The sequence below is a fragment of the Lutjanus erythropterus genome, chromosome 21 (genome assembly GCF_056507025.1).
Source record: "Lutjanus erythropterus isolate fLutEry1 chromosome 21, fLutEry1.hap2, whole genome shotgun sequence".
NCBI classification, from domain to species: Eukaryota; Metazoa; Chordata; class Actinopteri; order Lutjaniformes; family Lutjanidae; genus Lutjanus; species Lutjanus erythropterus.
Genome location: NC_139337.1, coordinates 6,252,125 through 6,270,530, shown reverse-complemented (window position 1 = coordinate 6,270,530; position 18,406 = coordinate 6,252,125). Strand labels below are relative to the sequence as shown.

At 39.9% G+C, this 18,406-nt stretch overlaps 1 protein-coding gene across 1 annotated transcript in view; it reads left to right on the top strand.

Annotated features, from left to right (window-relative positions):
- Window positions 1–18,406, top strand: part of kcnh2b (potassium voltage-gated channel, subfamily H (eag-related), member 2b) — a 298,591-nt gene that overhangs the window by 150,226 nt on the left and 129,959 nt on the right. Inside the window, exons 3-6 of the mRNA XM_084747800.1 lie at window positions 3,607–3,762; window positions 5,580–5,793; window positions 6,898–7,241; window positions 7,340–7,551. Coding sequence (XP_084603926.1) covers window positions 3,607–3,762; window positions 5,580–5,793; window positions 6,898–7,241; window positions 7,340–7,551 — 926 coding nt within the window. The remainder of the gene's footprint in view (window positions 1–3,606; window positions 3,763–5,579; window positions 5,794–6,897; window positions 7,242–7,339; window positions 7,552–18,406) is intronic.

Below are 18,406 nucleotides of genomic sequence, written 5' to 3'. Positions count from 1 at the left end.
GCCATTTGCCCTGTTAACCTCTGAGCTCAATTCATTTCAGATGCTCTCGGAGGAAATCTACAGTAGACAGAGACGGCATGATGGTCAGCGACAAATAGGTCTAAAATATGGAGGATTAATGCTTGATTTTGACCACTCTGCCAAATTCAGGACACACACACACTCAGATAAACCCATATATGTGTGTACATATCCACAAAGACTGTGTCTACAGTACAGGGTATCACACTGTACACTGCCCTCATGTATTGATGTATGCATGCAATGTATCCATGCACGTATTATTATTGTGCATCATATGTATATAAAGTAAACACACACAGAGAAGTGAAACAGTGATAGTGATAGCTGAGTGAGTGTTCCAGATTCATTCGAAGAATTGACAATAAATACTTTGTCTTACAATGTATTAGACTTAAAACAATGAGCTGAAATTAAATCCTCTTGTGCTGACATTTAATCCTACATTGTGATGTGCGCGCGTGTGTGTATGCATGCACATGTGTATGTTTGTACCAATCGCATCTGTCATCCACAAAACACACATCACCGCGTCTGATCAGACACACACACACACACACACACACACACACACTCACAGCTTGCTGCATTTATAGTTTGCTTTACAATCCACCTAGTAACATGCAGTAGTTGATTTGAATCATGCCTCTTACCAGCTGATCAAAATGCATCCTCCTTGCTAACCTGCCATTCCCCATCTCCACCACCTACTACCAGAGAGAGCACAGGGGCAGAGGGCTTATTTATTTGAATATGTTAGTCTACTCTGCTAATTCATTGATGCTTTATCTGACTGGGGTTTGTACAAGTTAGAATATATGGTTCAGAGTCCCAACCACTGCTCTAAAATATCATCTTGATAAATCCATGGAGCTGTCCGTGGTGCTGAAGTAGGAGACAGATTTGTAGCTGTACCTTTTTCTCTCAGTCACTTTTGTCTTGGATGTGTAATATTCTCTAATCTATGTTCTAGCAGTGGGGTGCTCCCGCTGGGCCAGACCCCATGTTAAAAATGAACAAATCACCAACTGCCAACATAGTATGTGGAATGAAAGCCCTCTAGAGGGAGGGCTAGTGCTGGAAATCTGTCTCTGATTACTGTTCATGTGACAGTAATTAGAATCAGTGAGGGAATCCATTAATCCAGTTTAATCTGTTTGACAATGTAATATGATATATTATTATTTCAGGTGTTTCACTCAAACTGTTCACCTGCTTACATGGAACAAGTTGATATGACTAGCATTTCCCCCAAATATTGGCTCAACTTTTTTTTTAGTATTGCTTAATATTATTCTGTACATAAATCTGATTAACGCCTGTGATGACAAGGATATAGCATGTTATAGCTTCTTCAGCTGTCTTCTGTATTTTGTTTATAGTAGTTTATAGAGCATGAGCATTCTGTACAGTAAGGGGAAGGGGATGTACCGTGAAAACAGTGGGCTGAAAGTCCAACAACAGCAGTCACTGGTGTCCAACCTTCACACTGTACAAACCACTGCAACAGTAAAGTCTAAAAATTTCAAAAAATGACAAGGCAAGACAAAATTCTGTCATTCTCACTTGTCTTTGTGACACAGTCATGTCATACAAACAGAGTCCAAAACATTGTAAAATTGTGTGGTGTGTCTGCCTGGACAGGTGGCTGCAGCGCTGTGTGAAGCAGCTTTAGGCGTGATGCAGCAACACCTTCAGTGATTAAAAAGACTGACAACGCAATGTCACAGCTGGTAATGAAAACAGGCATGAATGGACATGACCCAGTAACTTATGAATGAAACATGAGACTGGGCATCTACCTACTGTATACTTGCTCACATAAGCATGCATGCGCACAGACGCACATATACACACACGCGCTGTTAGATATGGCCAGATGGTGTAATCCTTTAGTTTTCCCTGTGTTTCATTTTTTTTCCCCTCCTGTGTTGGGATTATGCTGTTGTCCAATCGGATTTCGGCCCACTCTACAGCGATGATGTGAGATGAATGACAGGCGGGTGGGTGAGTGAGGCGGGCATGCAGTAGACTCACTGTACGTTGGGTTGCACAACATAACCGTGTTGGCTGTGAGCACTCCACGCTGCCATTTGTAGAGCCGGTCACTGACCACCACTGTCCAGGTAAGAGACAGGACGGACCAGAGCTAGGTATGCTGGGAAATGTCAGAGGGACTGTTTATTGTCAAAAGGCCGTTTTAGGTAGTGACTGAGGCGAGAAATGAACACTCACATGAGGATTACAGTGACAAACTCAATAGCTTTCTTAAATTCTAGAAATTTTTGAACTTTACTGTGCCATTGCAAACTGGATGCATTTCACTGTTGGTTTGTTTTTGTTATTTATTAAGACAATGGGGGACAAGGAGTTGTATAATCTAGGACAGATTGCATTGGAATTAAATGATGTGTAACATGACAATATGGCTGCCAGATACTTCAGAGATAATTTTGAATAGATGCTGACATTTGAGACTGAAATTACACTCATTGTATTGAGTGTTTATTGTTGAATAATAAGCTTCATTTAAACATGCTGTGAAGGAATACAACTTTCCACATTTTACCATTGATATGACCATAATCTGCAAGTTGACTTTTCCATGTTGTTTATGTTGTAACTGAAGGACTTTACATCACTTTTACTTGCAGTATCATTTGGGATACTTCATGTATTCTAAACCTGCGTTTGTAAATGTCTGGATGTTCTGTAGTTGTTGACTTATTTTCTCCTGAACAAGGGCCCAGTATTGATTTTCTGGAGATTTAAATATCCATCATACCTCCTGCTGGATGTAAACTTGTAAACTACACATTTTTTTCTTGACATTTTCACAATGCTTCCAGATCATCTCCGCTGAATGTCAAAAATGTAGCCGTATGTCCAGTTTGAGGTCAAATGATGTCTCATTAGTTGCACTGACTTTGTCTTCTTCCTCTGCTGTTGATATTTCTCAGTGTTTCAAATTAGGATGACAGTTTAATATCCAAGTGTATTTTTGCATGGTAATTTTGATGCTTTGAGTCTTCAGATTCTCTGTGTCAAAACCAGAATAGCGGCTTATTTTGACTTCCAGTCCAGCTAGTATGTACGGTGTATTCAGGCCTATAGACCTGCTAGAAAACTGCCAGCCACTTACTGTCATATGTAGTCCAATTTCACGCTTACTTAGCTGTTTTAGCACTCATGTGGCAGATTAGTGAACGTGCCCGGCCTCATATGCAAGAGAGTGTGTGAGCTGATTAAGCCCAGATGCACATTTAATAAGGAGAGAGAATGAAAAAGTGTGTGTGTGTGAAAGTGGGTCTGTGTAATTAGTGCATATAGGCTCACATTCACATGCATGTGTGCATCTGTGACTACTCATAATGCACATGACTGTTTCCACACAGAGTTTTATTATGTAGAAATTCACATGGTCATTAAAACAATGAGTGAACCTGTGTTTTGTGTGTAAAGAAGCTATTTTTATTTTTTAGAGGTTTTAATCCCAGTTCTAAAACCATAAGCACTTTTGGCACTGTAACTTCCACCAAATAAAATCAGTCGTATCTGACCTTATCGTTCTCTCCTCCTCTGCAGGTCACTGCTTCCTGTGCATGGTGGATGTGGTGCCAGTGAAGAATGAGGATGGCGTGGTGATCATGTTCATCCTCAACTTCGAGGTCATGTCAGAGGAGAGACTTCGAGACCACAAAGAGGAGCTCAACCACCGCCTGCCCACCTGGCTCGTCACTGGTAACTACTGACTAACCTTTTTTCTCTGTTCGTTGTTTTCTGTCTTGTGCTAATGAGGTCAGCTTTAAAACCAAAGACAGAGGAGACACTTTCTTTTGTTTACAGGGCTTTCTGTCAGAAAAAGTAGACTGAAGTACAGTCAAAAAGCAGTTCATGCAGTTAAAAATTTTGTAAAATTGAAAATGATTTAATTTGAAATCTAAACGGCGTGCCAACAGACTAGTATTTTATAACAGCTTATTAAATTCTGAAGGAGAATATTTTATCTCACCTTAATGGTATAATTCAGGAATGCCTATTTTAGAAGACATTATGAATGATACTGGTTTAAGAGGCTTTTGAGATTTGAGAGAAACATATAATTTGTCATCCAGCTCTCACCCAGACTGCACCCTGTGTGATTTGAACCAAATTGTGACATTTTTACACAACATGGGGGGGATGTTCATCAGTTAGAAGTTTCTGTGAACAAACAGCAAAATGTCAACTGCTTTTCTGCTGCTGTTGAATGATGACAGGCAGCTGTGGCTATCAGCACGTACTGTTGCGAAAAAGACGTAGGCGGTCAGGTGTCAACCCACCGACCGCTCCGTCTATTCATCATCATCATCGAGGTATTATCTACCGAGCTCTTGGTCACCAGGATGAACAGGGCAGGACAGGGTCTGCTCAAGGCCAGAGAGGAGGCACTCGACACAACTAGAAACACGATAAACATTTTTAGTCTTATTCTGGTTGTAAATTATGCAATGCACTGTCAGGGAATATCCTGCAGATACATTCTGTCATGATTTTACTGTATTGTAACTAAAATGTTAACTTAGGAATTTATTAAGAAAGGGGAACAGGTACCTTTTTATTTTTAGCCGATGTCATGCCATGATATACCTATGTGTTATATACATACATATATATATATATATATATATATATATATATATATATATATACATATATATATATATATATATATATATGTATATATATATATATATATATATATATATATATATATATATATATATATGTATAAAATCTCTATTTAGTGGTTTAATTTTGATTGCAGGATGACATAAAAGGAACAAGTAAATGGCAGGAAGCATTAATAAAGAAGAAATTAAAGTTAAGTAAAAATAGAAAGTATTAAAATGCCCTTTTGATTGACACACATTTGCTTAAATTCCTCATCCAACATGCCTTTTATTTCCTTTTCAATAACTGAAGATGATTTAATATGTTCAGTCAGTGAGAGGTGATAAGCATCACTTTAACACACCTGGATCATTTGTTCATTTCATTTTGCAGAGAGATCAGGTGGTCCTGATATTCGCCAAGTCATTTTATTCCTGTGAATCCTGTGCACTTGTGTTGGATCAGGTTTTACAAAATGCCCCCCCCCCCCCAAAAAAAATGAACATGCACTTTGTGTTCCAGAGGGATAACCCAGGGGAATGGCATCTGAAGTAGGACACTGATGATATTTAGAACCAAGTCTGTCTCTTAACCAGATTTCTTGTTTTTAACTTTGGGGCTAAAACCAAAATCTAATCAATGTAACTGTCCCAGATTCCTGTAGTAAATTGTTTTTAAAGCTTTATTTTGAAGGTCTGTTAGTTTCAACATGATCCAGTTCAAATCTCCCTCTCTCCTAGCATGACCTCCACACCCTAGAATATCCTCCAATATCCTATCTCAGTTTTTTCTCCCTTTGATTCACACATTTCTACTCCAATTCTCCTTCCTGCCACAGTTTCATATTGGATATCTACCCGTCGCGCTGCAGGTGATGAGTCTTTTTCTCCCTGTTTCTCCTCCAGGTCGTCCACGAGGCTTCAAGCTGCGTCTTCCGCTGCTGCGCTCCTTGTCCAACAGTAAAGCGTCTCTGGACGACGCAGAGGCCGGTCATATCCCCACTGCTACACCCCTGCCGCTGCACCCAGACCACCACACTCACGAGTCACTAGGCCTTGGGGAGTTCTTGCCCCTTCCCCCTTTACCATCAGACCAACAGGAGCAAATCAGTGGAAGCAGGTATGCTACTTCTGACAGGTGTTTGGAGACATGTAGACTTGTTTTAAAAGATGTAAGAAAACAATTTAAAAACATCAAAACTCATCTCTGATGCAATATTCACAGGGAATAATCTCTTCAGAATTCATCTTGTTCTGTACTTTAATTGTGATTGAATGTAATATGAACTATCTATGGGGGGTCATTAGTTAACTCAATGATAGATCAAAAGATATTCTGACATCCTTAAATCTGATGAATGTTCGCCTGACTTGAGAATACACCAGACAATCTTGCAGTACCTTCTCCTGTATTTAATTATGAAATACTATGTAAGATGTGAAATCATATAAAACTTGCTCTCACTTCATTGTGTCTCATTTTGATTTATTTTTCACTTCTAAACCTCCTTGTCACAAATTAATTTTAAAGATCCTTTCCAGACATGTATGAAGATACACATACAAACAGTCTGCTTGGAACGATGTGTGTCTGATAAGTTTTTCCCAAAAAGTATAACTTCAACTTTAAAATCCTTAAATAGGCATCTACTCCTTCTACCTCATTAAAAAAATCCACAGTCTATGACTATGAAAATTTTGTTAATGACTAATGTTTCCCTGCTGGAGACTAGATGTGTCCTGCTTCACTGCCTCAGTTTATGCAATGTTCAATCTTTAAGTTTTTACACTTGTTTAAGTTGCAAATTGGACCAGGAGTGATCTTCAAACTGGTCGTGATGTCACAAATCGTGCTCCCAGGCTAGGAGTACAGAGAAGCTGTGATTTTCAGCAGAGGAATGTGAAAACAGCTTTCTAGTATCAAGCTCTGCGTATTTATTCTGTGCAGTGAAGTTCAAAAATCCAACTGTATCAACAAAAGGAAAAACACTGTGTGAGTGCAGAAGTGCTTTAAATGTTTCCTGCAAGGAAATCCTCTTGTCTGTTTTCCTCCAGCAGTGAAGTCAAAGGTTATTGAAGGCTACAAAAACAGCAGTATTTTTTGCTTGAGGGTTTTTGAGTTTTGGCAGACACTTTCCATCACATGGCTTTAACATCTAATGACAGGCTTTTCCAAATCTGTAATCTTCCATTAATGTCCATTATGTCCCTTCCTGTTTCTTAGGTCGGCTCTTCAGAGTTGGCCAGAAGACCGGCAAGAGGACCAGCACACCTTACTGAGCTCTGACCGCTCTGCACCTCCTCCTCCTCCTCCTCCTCCTCCTCCTCCTCACAGAGCCAACTTGGTGGGTCCCCTCACCCAGTCATCACCCTGCGTAGCACCTCACCACCGCCTCAGCCTCAACCCGGACGGCTCGGGCTCCAACTGTTCCCTGTCACACAGCCGCTCGCGGGAGAGCTTCCACAGCATGCGTCGTGCCTCCTCCGTAGACGAGATCGAGGCCATGAGGCCTGACTGGGACCGGAAGAACCGGAGAGCGAGCATCCGGCAAGGCAGCAGCAGCACCGGTGAGGGCGCTGGTGGGAGGAAAGGCCAACGACCCTTCCTAATACCCCCTTTGATTTTTACCTCACTGTCTGCTTTGTGTGTGTGTGTGTGTTTGCAGGTGCAGTGAACAGTAAATCCAACATACTGAACTCCACATCAGACTCAGACCTCATGCGGTACCGCACCATTTCCAAAATCCCTCAAATTACCCTTAACTTTGTGGATTTCAAACCTGATCCACTCATCGCCCTGCCCACCGGGGAGATGGACATCATAGCTCCCTGCAAACTCATCGACCGGACGCACAACGTCACAGAGAAAGTCACACAGGTAGGCTCAGGTGCAGTGATTGCTGTACGCAGGGTGAGAGGCTATGCTTGTGTTGAATGTGAAGGTTTTGGCCTTTCTGACCCAGTCTAAGCTGCTGCTGTATATATATATTTTTTTGCATAAGGCTTTTTCTATTTTTCGCTGTAGTTTACTGAACTTGGATTCTAAGTACTGGAAATGTGTGTGTGTGCTCATTTTTGTGTGTATGTACTCTTGGACAGATATGTAACTGAGTTAGCATAATTCACTTAGCTCCTGCCAGCTACTTCCACTCACTGTAATCTGCCAAGTCTTCCTGCAGAGATGATGCTTGTAGCACCATCTCAAGTGAATGAGATTGATTGAGCTCTGATGAGATGATGACAGAGGATGGTGTGGCAGCATTTCAATGGCTGATAATTAACTCAGGGAGTAACAGAGAAAGGACGTATGGGACATGTTGTGAAGCAGTGCCGCCTTCTCCCTTTTCCCTCCAGTCAGAACTTCTCACTTCTTCTCTAACTGGCTGCAAACACACCACCTCCCTCTCACTAATTGCTCTTAATGCTCTGTCTTTCATAGCCAACATTTGGTTACTGGAATACATCCTGTAGCTTGTTTCATTTTGAAATAGGATACACAGTAAAGTGCAAAATGTATGGTAGCACCAGATATCTTAAACTGACAAATATGATAAACGTCAACTATGATTCTGCACATTTTGAGATAGATGTGTTGTGAGCTGTCGTGAGTTGGAATTTTCATGTTGAAAAATGATTTGCTTTTGGCCACCACCTGTGTGTGTGTGTTTTTTTTTAAACACATCTGCTTAAAAAGCATTCATCAAAGTAATTCAGTTGAGGAGACACAGAAGAGGCGACCATATGGGACCTCTGAAAAGAAGGAAAGTTTGCTCTGACTTCATTATTTTATCAAGGTGCTTGTTCTGTTGCACAAAATATAAAGAAATCTGGCAAATTATAAGACCTAGTTCTGGATGTCATTGTCGTCAGAGGAGAGCTTTATTGAGGGAAATGGTCGCACAAACAAGGTGGTTTATTGGGAAAAGTTGTACAGAAAGTTTACCTGTGTATTGAGCCTTATTTCTTGATTAGAGGAAGGTGTCCTCCAGAGGAGCAGGTTGTTTAGGTCTCAGTTTCAGACTGTCCTTAGAGTCTTTGAACAGTCTTTGTTGGATGAGCACAGAATAAATAAGTTTCTTCAACCTCCAGCCAACAGATCATAGTGTGTCTGTTATTATCACATGTGGCTCTTGTTGAAGCCACTCTTACTTTACACTTTCTGTATTTGCGTGCATGTTTGTGATTTCTGCAGATATGTCTCAGATTGATTGCCAATTTGACATCTCATCAGTCCACTTCCTGTCGATGAATCAGTTTCTCATTAAAGCCCACATCTCCTGTGGGATTCATGACTGTGATGAACAGCAGGGGAAACAATTCTAGCAAGAAATGTGCCATAAACGTAACAACTTACAGCAGCCTGACAAAGATGACATCTCACATCACTAAAACAGTGTCAGCCTCTAACAGCCTGTTGTAAATCACCTGCTTGTCTTTTGTGCCGTATTTCAAAATTAATCACTATATTCTTAAATGTCAGAAAGGATGCTGAGCGTGAGTTTTTGATTTTTTTTTTAAGCCTCTGTCCATTCAGTTATCCTTGGGTTGTGTGATTTATATTTGGAGAAACAGCAGACCAGTGCATATTCCTCCTTTAAAAGCCCATCTTCTGTAATTTATTGTACAGTTTGAAAAATAATGTCAAGCTGAAGATATGAATTTGTCTGTTTCCTTACCTAATTGTTGTTTCAGTGTGCTGTCAGATGGTTTGTATTAAACTAAACAATACATAGTATGTATGTCATGTCACAGTATACAGACATAATATTGTCTATAGTGAATGTAATAGAGGAACTTTGTCTCCTGGTATACTCTCTGAGTCTCAACTTATTCTGTTTTTATTCAAAATCTAACATAAGGCCGCTGAAGTTCTTTAACCCTGAGTTGTCAACCGGCTGCTTTTGTCTCTTTCTCACATTTTGAAGCCCTGTGTTGGGAGTTTAGATGAACAAAGTGCAGTAAAAGATTAAGATAATCTCTGCTAGGGCTGCAGTCTGCACAGACCTACTAAAGATGAATATGAATGATCTCTTCTTTCATATTCTGTGAGTGACATCATGTTTGGTTTTCCCGCTGAGTAAAAACAGGAACATCAGTGGAGAATAATCCAAAGTTGATGACGCAACACAATGCAAATCTAATGAAATCATGCTACAGTCATGCCACACAATATGTGAGGTGCAGCTGGCAAGGTCAAAACATGACCCTCAGTGGATGTAAGTGTGTATGTGTTTGTGTATATGCATACATGAGCATTAAACCATGCTACATACTGTAGCTATGTCATAGTGCAGATGGAAGAAGCAGCACCAGCTGTGTCTCCAAATGCTATGGACTGCTATTTATAGACCGATAAGGCAAAAGTGGAAAAACACAAGATGAGCTGAATTTTCACTGCTTATACCCAGAATCCACTTAACATGAAAGCTCTCTTTTGTAATTTTCTGTTTCTTTTTAAAGTAAGAAACTCATATCAGTGCGTAACGGAGAAAAAAAAGGAAGTATGGAAGGCATGAACTCCTGACATCACAACAGCAGGGTGTTTTGTTTTGATGTTAGTCCCTTAAGTCTCCTTAAAGACCAGCCTTCACCTGCCCTCTGACCCTCCTGTGGAGTCTAAAAGTCTGCTTGGTTTAGTTCAACTGCAGCAGCTGATGACAGCGATCACTGCGTGTCCAACTACAGAGAGAAAAATAATCACTTAAATCTGCGACTGAGCTGCGTGGTTCAACTCCAAACCTTCTTGCTCTTTGATCTGTGTGCAACAACTGCTGGCTGCATATTATGTTATTGTAAGAGCACCTGCATTACCAGTACAAGCCTGAAGATGGCAGCACTACATCAGGTAGTGTGATGACAGGCCTCAGCAGCCTCTCCGAGGAGCAGAGAAGAAGATGTTGAAAGGCAAACAGGGCTGAATAATTTAAGTGTTCCATAAAACATCTGAAACCCCCGAACAAGAACACATGCAGATTTTCTCTCTCATTCGGGATGTCTTCTGGCACTGTCCCCTTTTTCCTGCTCTGAACATGTTGGTTTTTGCCTCTTGCACTTACACTGGCTCATTAATGCCGACTTCTATTGCTTCATAAGTAAATGGCTGGAATGTGAATGCACCAGCTGCCTTTAAATGCATTTTTCTTTTCTTAGTTAGCATGAGCGCTATCGGTTACTTCAAAAACTGATGAAAACTTTTTTCCTCACAGTCTTGCCTCTGTGTGAGCTTTTATATAGATGTGAGTGGAGACCTGTGATTGACACATCACCAGTCTAGATAGATGGATGGGTGGGGAGGAGTGGCTGAGAGGATGCCAAGAAAGAAGAAGGTCTTCATCAGTGTTTGGAGAGGCATGAAGGACTGAGCAGACCACTGAACACTGTAGAGATAAACTGAAATCACGCTTCACTGCACACATGGACGCACACGTCCACACTATAGTGACACTCATAGTTTCTCAGGTCCTATAGGGGACACTTGATTAGCTACGATGTAAGATACACACCCCACACACTCACCCGTCACAGCTCTCGTACAATATTCCTGACACACACACACACCCGGCTCCACACATGGCATTCACACAGACATGAACTGTACTATAAGCATCCACACATACACTCACAGCAGGACAAACTCACTTACAACACCCTGACGCTCTCTTACAGTCAGGCATATATATACACACACACACACACGCTGCCTCTCCACTCAAGCAGCCTGTCACATCCAACTCCACAGTGGGATCCAATGGAGCAATGGATGGCACACACCGCGCCCAGCAGCAAAGCGGTAGGAACTGTTTTCGTCTCTGTAAAATCTAATATAGAACGACTGAAGCTTGTTTTAGAAGTTTGACTTTGGTGCATGTGTTGATGAACAGTAGTTAAGGCCTGCACATTGAGCGCTGTATGTGAGGCTGCTGTGGTCTCTTTGTAGTTCTGCTGTAGAGGGTTAAGCATGTTGAAAATAGTGTTGCTTTTATTTTCTGGCATACTGATTGACATTCTGGCATGATTCAGTCTCAGAGTTATCTACAGACTGGACTTTATTTATTTTTTGCAGATTTGGAAAGGAACACATAAACTGTAGATGGATTACTGCCATGAAAACATTTTTAAGGTGTCAAATTTACATTCAGAGTTTAACATGAGTGTAATTTATTCTGTGATCATACTGCAGGTCATTGATAATTTCACTGAGTGTTACAGCCTAAAAAGTTTTGCCTTGCAAACAAAAATCATTAGTTGTTAGTAAGGTTATCAAATGTAATGATACTTCGATACATTTTGATACCACATGTTTTCAATGATACAGTTTCCAAATGATCATTTTTAAGTACAGAAGCTAAAAAAAAAACAAAATATCTAAGTGCTCATTAAAGATCTCAGTTCAGTTCAGTCTTTATTGTTCTGCCTGAAATTTTGTTTGCAGCAAAACCTGACAATGTTCAGTGACATTTTCTGTATCAGCTCTGTGTGCAGAATGTAAATGAAAAAAGGGGGGGAAAAACATCCTCTTTTGTGTGCCAAGGACTTCTTTTTCTTTTTGTCACTATTCGTCATGATTTTAAAAAAGAGGTATTGAGTATTTTTTTTAATACTAGTATTGTATCAGAGTTTAAAATTCTGGTAGTCTAGTTATGGGTAGATGGCATAATACAGGTGATTACTTAGTGACACCTATTTTACATTGACATTCAGAAATGACTGTCCTTTGTTGGACTGTATGTGATCAAAATACAGCCTGTGATCTATTTTTTTTATTTTTTATCTTGCCTTTATTTTCAAGTGAAGTAATTGCAAACTGTCCCAAAATAAGGTTACAATAGCAAATCTGTCTAATCCTCCGGATTATCATGCTGATGACGCATTTTCTGTAAGATTACAGATGCAACAATGCTCAAAAATGTAATGGGCTTCTTTCTGTGGTTGCATAGCAGCTGTTCATGACTGTTTGAGTTTCATGCTCTTTTTTCCTTTTGTGATGAAAATAGAAAGTCAAACTGTCAAGTTCTGGTGTGGCTTTTAGGAACTCTTCTGGTTCTTCTCTCTCTTCTGGTCCAATTTGGCTTCGTGTGACAACACTGAGGTCCACTTCATAGTTAGAAAGAAAACATGAGCTCTAGTTAACTTTGTGACACTCTGAAAATATTCAGTCCTAATTAAGCAGCAGATAAAAAGTCCCACGATTTTGGGTAATAATTTCCAAAGTGCTACTGACTAAAAAAGTTGGCTGAAAAAAAAAAATAGATGACAGTCTCAAGTCTGATTCTCAGCACCACGGTGGAGAAATTGTGAATGGGTTGTCAAAAAATTGTTTTAATTAGAATGATTTATTTGGTTAGTTTTTCTAAGCCAGTGTGCTCCTCTTCTGTCCCTGCTGAGGCACTGAAACTCACACAGTTTTCATCCAGATATTTCATCAAGACATATGTGAGGAGGCTGTGGCTCCAGAGAAAGAGCAGGAAATTGTAAATTGCTTTGTCCATGAAGGTAGAAAAGCACTACATAAGTGCAGTCTATTTACCATAAATAATCCAAAAACACATTATTTTTTCAGTGTTATGATTTCCTCCTAAAGTGATGGTTCACAATATATATTTCCTCTAACCTGTACTGCTGTTTATCCATCTTGATTGTTTTGGTGTGAGTTGCTGAGTTTCGGATATATCAGCTGTAGAGAGTCTGCCTCCTCTCAAATATAATGGAACTAGGTAGCACTCAGCATGAGGTGCTCAAAGTGCGAAAAAATACATCTGAAAAACTTGACAGCAGTGTCTCTTTCCGGAAACCATGAAAGAACCACTTACTCAAGATAATCCACAGACCTTGTTGTGAGCTGTTTCATGTAGGGACTACTTTCTTTTCACCATAGAAAGAAAGCAGCTCAAACATGAAACTTCTTACAACAAGGTTTTAGGTTTAAAATCTAGATGGATAAATAACACTACAGGCCAGAGGGAAAATCTGAATTTTTGGTTTGGGAACTGCCCCTTTAAATTCTGTGTCACCATGTGAAATTGCTGCTGCTTCGAGAGTTCTTCGCTGTGTGCATATAGGGTATTCACACAGGAACTGTAATGAGCCACTTATCAAAGAACACTCGTTATGCCATTATAGACTTACACAACATTAAATGGAATGTAGGTTGTGTATATTTCTTTAATGAGCTGGCTTTAAAGGGAAGGAGAGGAGAAGATCTCTGTGGAGAAGGCAGGAGGAGTGTGTGACATCTTCTGCTGTTTGTGTTTCTATATGCATCCTCTTCTGTGATGTGAAAGGGCATTAGTTTGTGTGTGTGTGTGTGTGTTTGGGTGTGTGTGTGTGTGTGTAGTGGAACACTGTGCCTTTCTGGATAGTAGTTCATCCTTCACATTTCTCTACTGTACAAAGTTACAAGGTTCATTTATTCATCATTGTACGACACAGGGTTGTGTAACAAAATGCAAGTTGTAGTCCCTTTAAGCTACTCACAAATCAAAAATGATATAAGTGATGAATAAATAATAAGCCATAATAATAAACTGTTGTTTGTGGTGGAGTGCAGAGCATGTGTTGAGTCTCCCAGCCTCAAGGAAGAAGCTGTGCTGTAGTCTGGTGATAATGACGGTAGATACTTCTTTATCTCTTGTAAGACTGTAACAGGGTGAACAGGCTGTGGCTGGGGTGAGTATTGTCTTTTAGTATCCTTTTTTTTTTTTTACAATCTTATGAACAGTCAGTTAAGTACTAAAAAACATCTGTAAACTAATATATGAATATATTTCATGTTATGCTAATTTAAGTATACATCATGATAAGTTCTACCTATTTTCTGTGGTTTAGAGGGATGTATCCTGTTGTTGTGACATAGAGTCATGGAACTTGTTTCTTTTTTCTTATATTAATTTTATATTTTGTCTTTTCTTAGACGTTAAATATTTTGAGCTTAAAGGTCCAATGTGTAGATTTATTGACAGAATATTGCAAAAATGCAATACAATATGCACAAGTATGTTTTCATTAGTGTAAAATCACCAAAAAATTACAATAGCTGTGTTTTCGTTACCTCTGTGGAGTCTGCCATGTTGCACCACCATGTTTCTATAGTAGCCCTGAATGGACAAACCAAGCACTGGCGCTAGATACAGCCTTTGGCACTTTTTGAGAGTTTCACAGCCACTAGATGCCACTAAAACTCAGACACTGGTTCTTAAAGCAACCAGACAAGTTTGAAAATATCTATCCACAGACATATTCTTCTTAAAGGGGAAATCTGTATCATCTTCATCATACAACTTTACTGTAGTAAACCATAAAAAGACCATGATGTGTCTTCAGATATCAAGGAAACATGTTAAGTCGCAGTACTCGCCTTTCTGACATCAGTGCTGTAGCTGCCGTGTCCCTCTTTGAAATTTCTATTCCTGGCTGGAATAACTGTTTTTTGTTTGCCCATTTCAGATTAAGAGTTCAAATTAATGCCAAATGTTCACCGAATGAGGGTCTGTTTGAGTTGAAAGAAATCATTGATAATCTTTTAGAATGAGTAGATGTTTATAATGGTTAAATTGAGTAAAAAGTTAGTGGAGTCTGGCAGGCAGTGAGATAGTTAACTCAAACTCCAGAGAGTGTATTTTCAGAACAGTGGGATTTGTTTTCAGGATAATTTACAGTGGAGGACTCGTTATCACTTCCCCAACCCGCTTCAACCATAAGTCATATATTAAATAGTATTTCAACCAATTTAATATGCAGTCTGTGGCTCAAACTTGCTACTTGGACAGCTGTTCTCATTTTTGCCCATGCAATTGCTACATACTTTATTGATCCTTTAATATATGGGTATCTTAGTAGAACTGACCCTGTAAAATATACGAAGTACGTGGCTCATGTCATTTTCTGTCCCTTATGTCCCTATGTTGTGCACAGGCTATTTTGAAGTTTCTAGTTTCTTTCCCATCTGCACTGGCAATAAATTGTAAACAGGTCACCACATATCTCATTATACCACAGAAAACATTTTTATAAGTGGGTTCATAACGGTTGCTGTTGTGGCATTCAACTTTTTCATAAAGTGATGGCCTCTTAAACTTTGTTGCAGCACACTCAATGAATGGAAGGCATGTGTTATAAGAACTGGGGCGGTCTAACTGTAAAACCTTAATTATGCATTGGGGAAAACAGCCGCAAACTTAAAGCCATGTTTTGTTAGAAGATTAAAAGTATAAGAGAGACTTTGATCAGAGTTCTTTTTCCCTGCATGCTACTGCTTCATTCATGTTTGTTAGTGTACAGTATAGCAAAGCTGCCCAGGCTGCAGCCCCTGTTACTCTGTTAATTGAATTCCTACTAGTCAAAGTCTGATGATACGTATTTGCATAGGGTCATGAGTATGCATGAGCTCTCTAAATAGTGTATGACGTGAATGATTCAAAAGCAGGTATTTTTAGCAGCGCCACATGTTTTTTGCTGAGAAAGCGCCAGAGGAGGCTGAGCTCTAATGTGACACAGTGGTTGTTTTGGTGAGAGATGCACCTCTGGCAAAGTCCCACAGCAGGGCCGTGTCCGTTAAATAGGACAGAAATTAGTAGAAATGAGGGGCTTTATTGTCTCCAAAAGGAGGAGCATCAGTGAGTCTACCTGGAGGAGAGTACTTTACCCAGCCGTGTGCGTCTGTTTCAGCCTGGAGGTGGTTTCAAAGACATCTGAAGGTGTTAAATGTTTGATTTCTTACTCTTCATCTTGTCACTTCTCCCAATTAGAATAACACGGTAGTATTTGAGATTTGATGTGAGTGGACAGCAGCTAAAAGAGCAGAACTTGAATTCTGCCAACATCTCTTCCAGACAAGAGTCCAAGTAGTAGCTGTGATTCTCACAGTAAAAAAAAGAGAGCATAATATAATGAATGCTTTAAACCAGTGTACTTGTTCTTGTCCACACATATTATACAGCCAAATTACTTCTCTGTCAAGAAGACAAAGGAAATATGATTCTACACCACTCTAGTTCTCAATGCCAGAGGTCCCCAAGGCTTTGTGCTCAGCCTCTATCTTGTTCACGTTGTACGCTCATGACTGCAACCAGCAGACGTGAAGACAACTCACACACATCATCACACAGAGGACCAATGATGATCATCACACATCTCCACCCTGGTAAAGAAAGCTCAGAAACAATTGTTTCTTAAGGAAACTTAAGAAGGCAAATTCCTGTGCCAAATTCTTGCTAACGTTTATAAAGAAGCAATAGAAAGTATCCACACTTGAAACATGACATGGCCTGTACACAGGAGGTACACGGGAAGACTGGGTGATTAAAACCCAGTCATGGGATATTGATGATACAAATATACACTAAAAGACAACATCCAACCAAGCCATAGCTTTTTAACCCTGCTGTGACCTGGAAAGAGATGTAGAAGTATCTGCTGAGCAGCTTCTTCCCTCAGGCTGCGCGACTCCTTAATTCATCCTCAGCACTCCACTACTTTGTTTTATTTTTTATTTCTAAGATTTATTATTTAATCAACCAATCTACTTCATATAATTTTTTATAAAACATTTGTTTTTGTGAGTAGCAAAAATGGAACAACTTAATCTCATTATACAACCCTGTGTTGTAAAATGATGAATAAATCTACCTTCTCCCTTGTGCTGTTTGCAGTTTGAGCCTGCAGCTATAATCCATAGTTCAAGCAACCATTCTCCTGTGTGCTTAAATAGTCCTCTTTTTGCATTCAAATTGCCCTATTCCCTTTTAATTTAGGGGATCTTTGTCATTTGGGAGCAGTTTTCAGTGTGACAATATGGTAATATTTTGGTGAGAAATGCACATGTGTGCAGTGCCGGTGCCTGGCTCTGTCAGTTTAATGGGCTGGAATAGAGTCGAGTCTGGGAGCGTGTGACGCACTCAACCTGCAGGACTGTAATTTAGCCGCTCGCTCAGTGGCTCTGCCTCAATACCTCAAATTGATTGAGTGCTTCCTCCATGTGAGTTCAATGACCCACAAAGAAGGGAAGCATGTTGTCAGTGTCTGGAAGCAACGTGTACCAAAAGACTGTCTTCAGTCCTTTTCAAATGCGACTAGTTTCTACAAGGCAATTGTGTGGATTAAAGATGTACATAGTGACAATAATCCTGTCCAGATCAGTCTTGATTTGTGTGTTTTTCTCCAGACTTAAAAAAAGCCTTTAATTGTTTAATCTAATGGCATCCAAAGACACATTTTGTCACCTATGTGGTAATGTAAGTTCTGTTTTTCTGTGCTGGCTCCCAGAGTGTTACCAGTTTTTCACACCAAACATGCAGGTGCACATGAGGTAGAGTGTGGGATGAAATGAATTCTATTACTCATCCCACAAAGGAGCTAGGATACAGCTGACTGTTACAGAATGTAAACAATCATAATGGTCATTTTCTAGCCTGGTGTGTTAATATTCTCTCTGATATTTCCGGCCATGCTTGGGATTTTTAACCCAGTCCTTGTAAGGTAGGACAGTAGAGTAACATGACTTCAGGAATTCACGAACTGTCTCTTCAGATCTTCTCTGATGATGTCATCACTTCCAAATACCACTGGACAGCTGTGGTGTAAGTCAGTATTTCAAAACTGAACTTTGACCCCTCAGTGAAAATGCTTCAATCAGACATGATGGTTACACCCACTGAGTGGCAAAAAGACAACAGAGTGTCAGCTTTAGTGTCCAGCTTCAATACTATGAAAACATAAAAAAGCCCACATCTAAAATG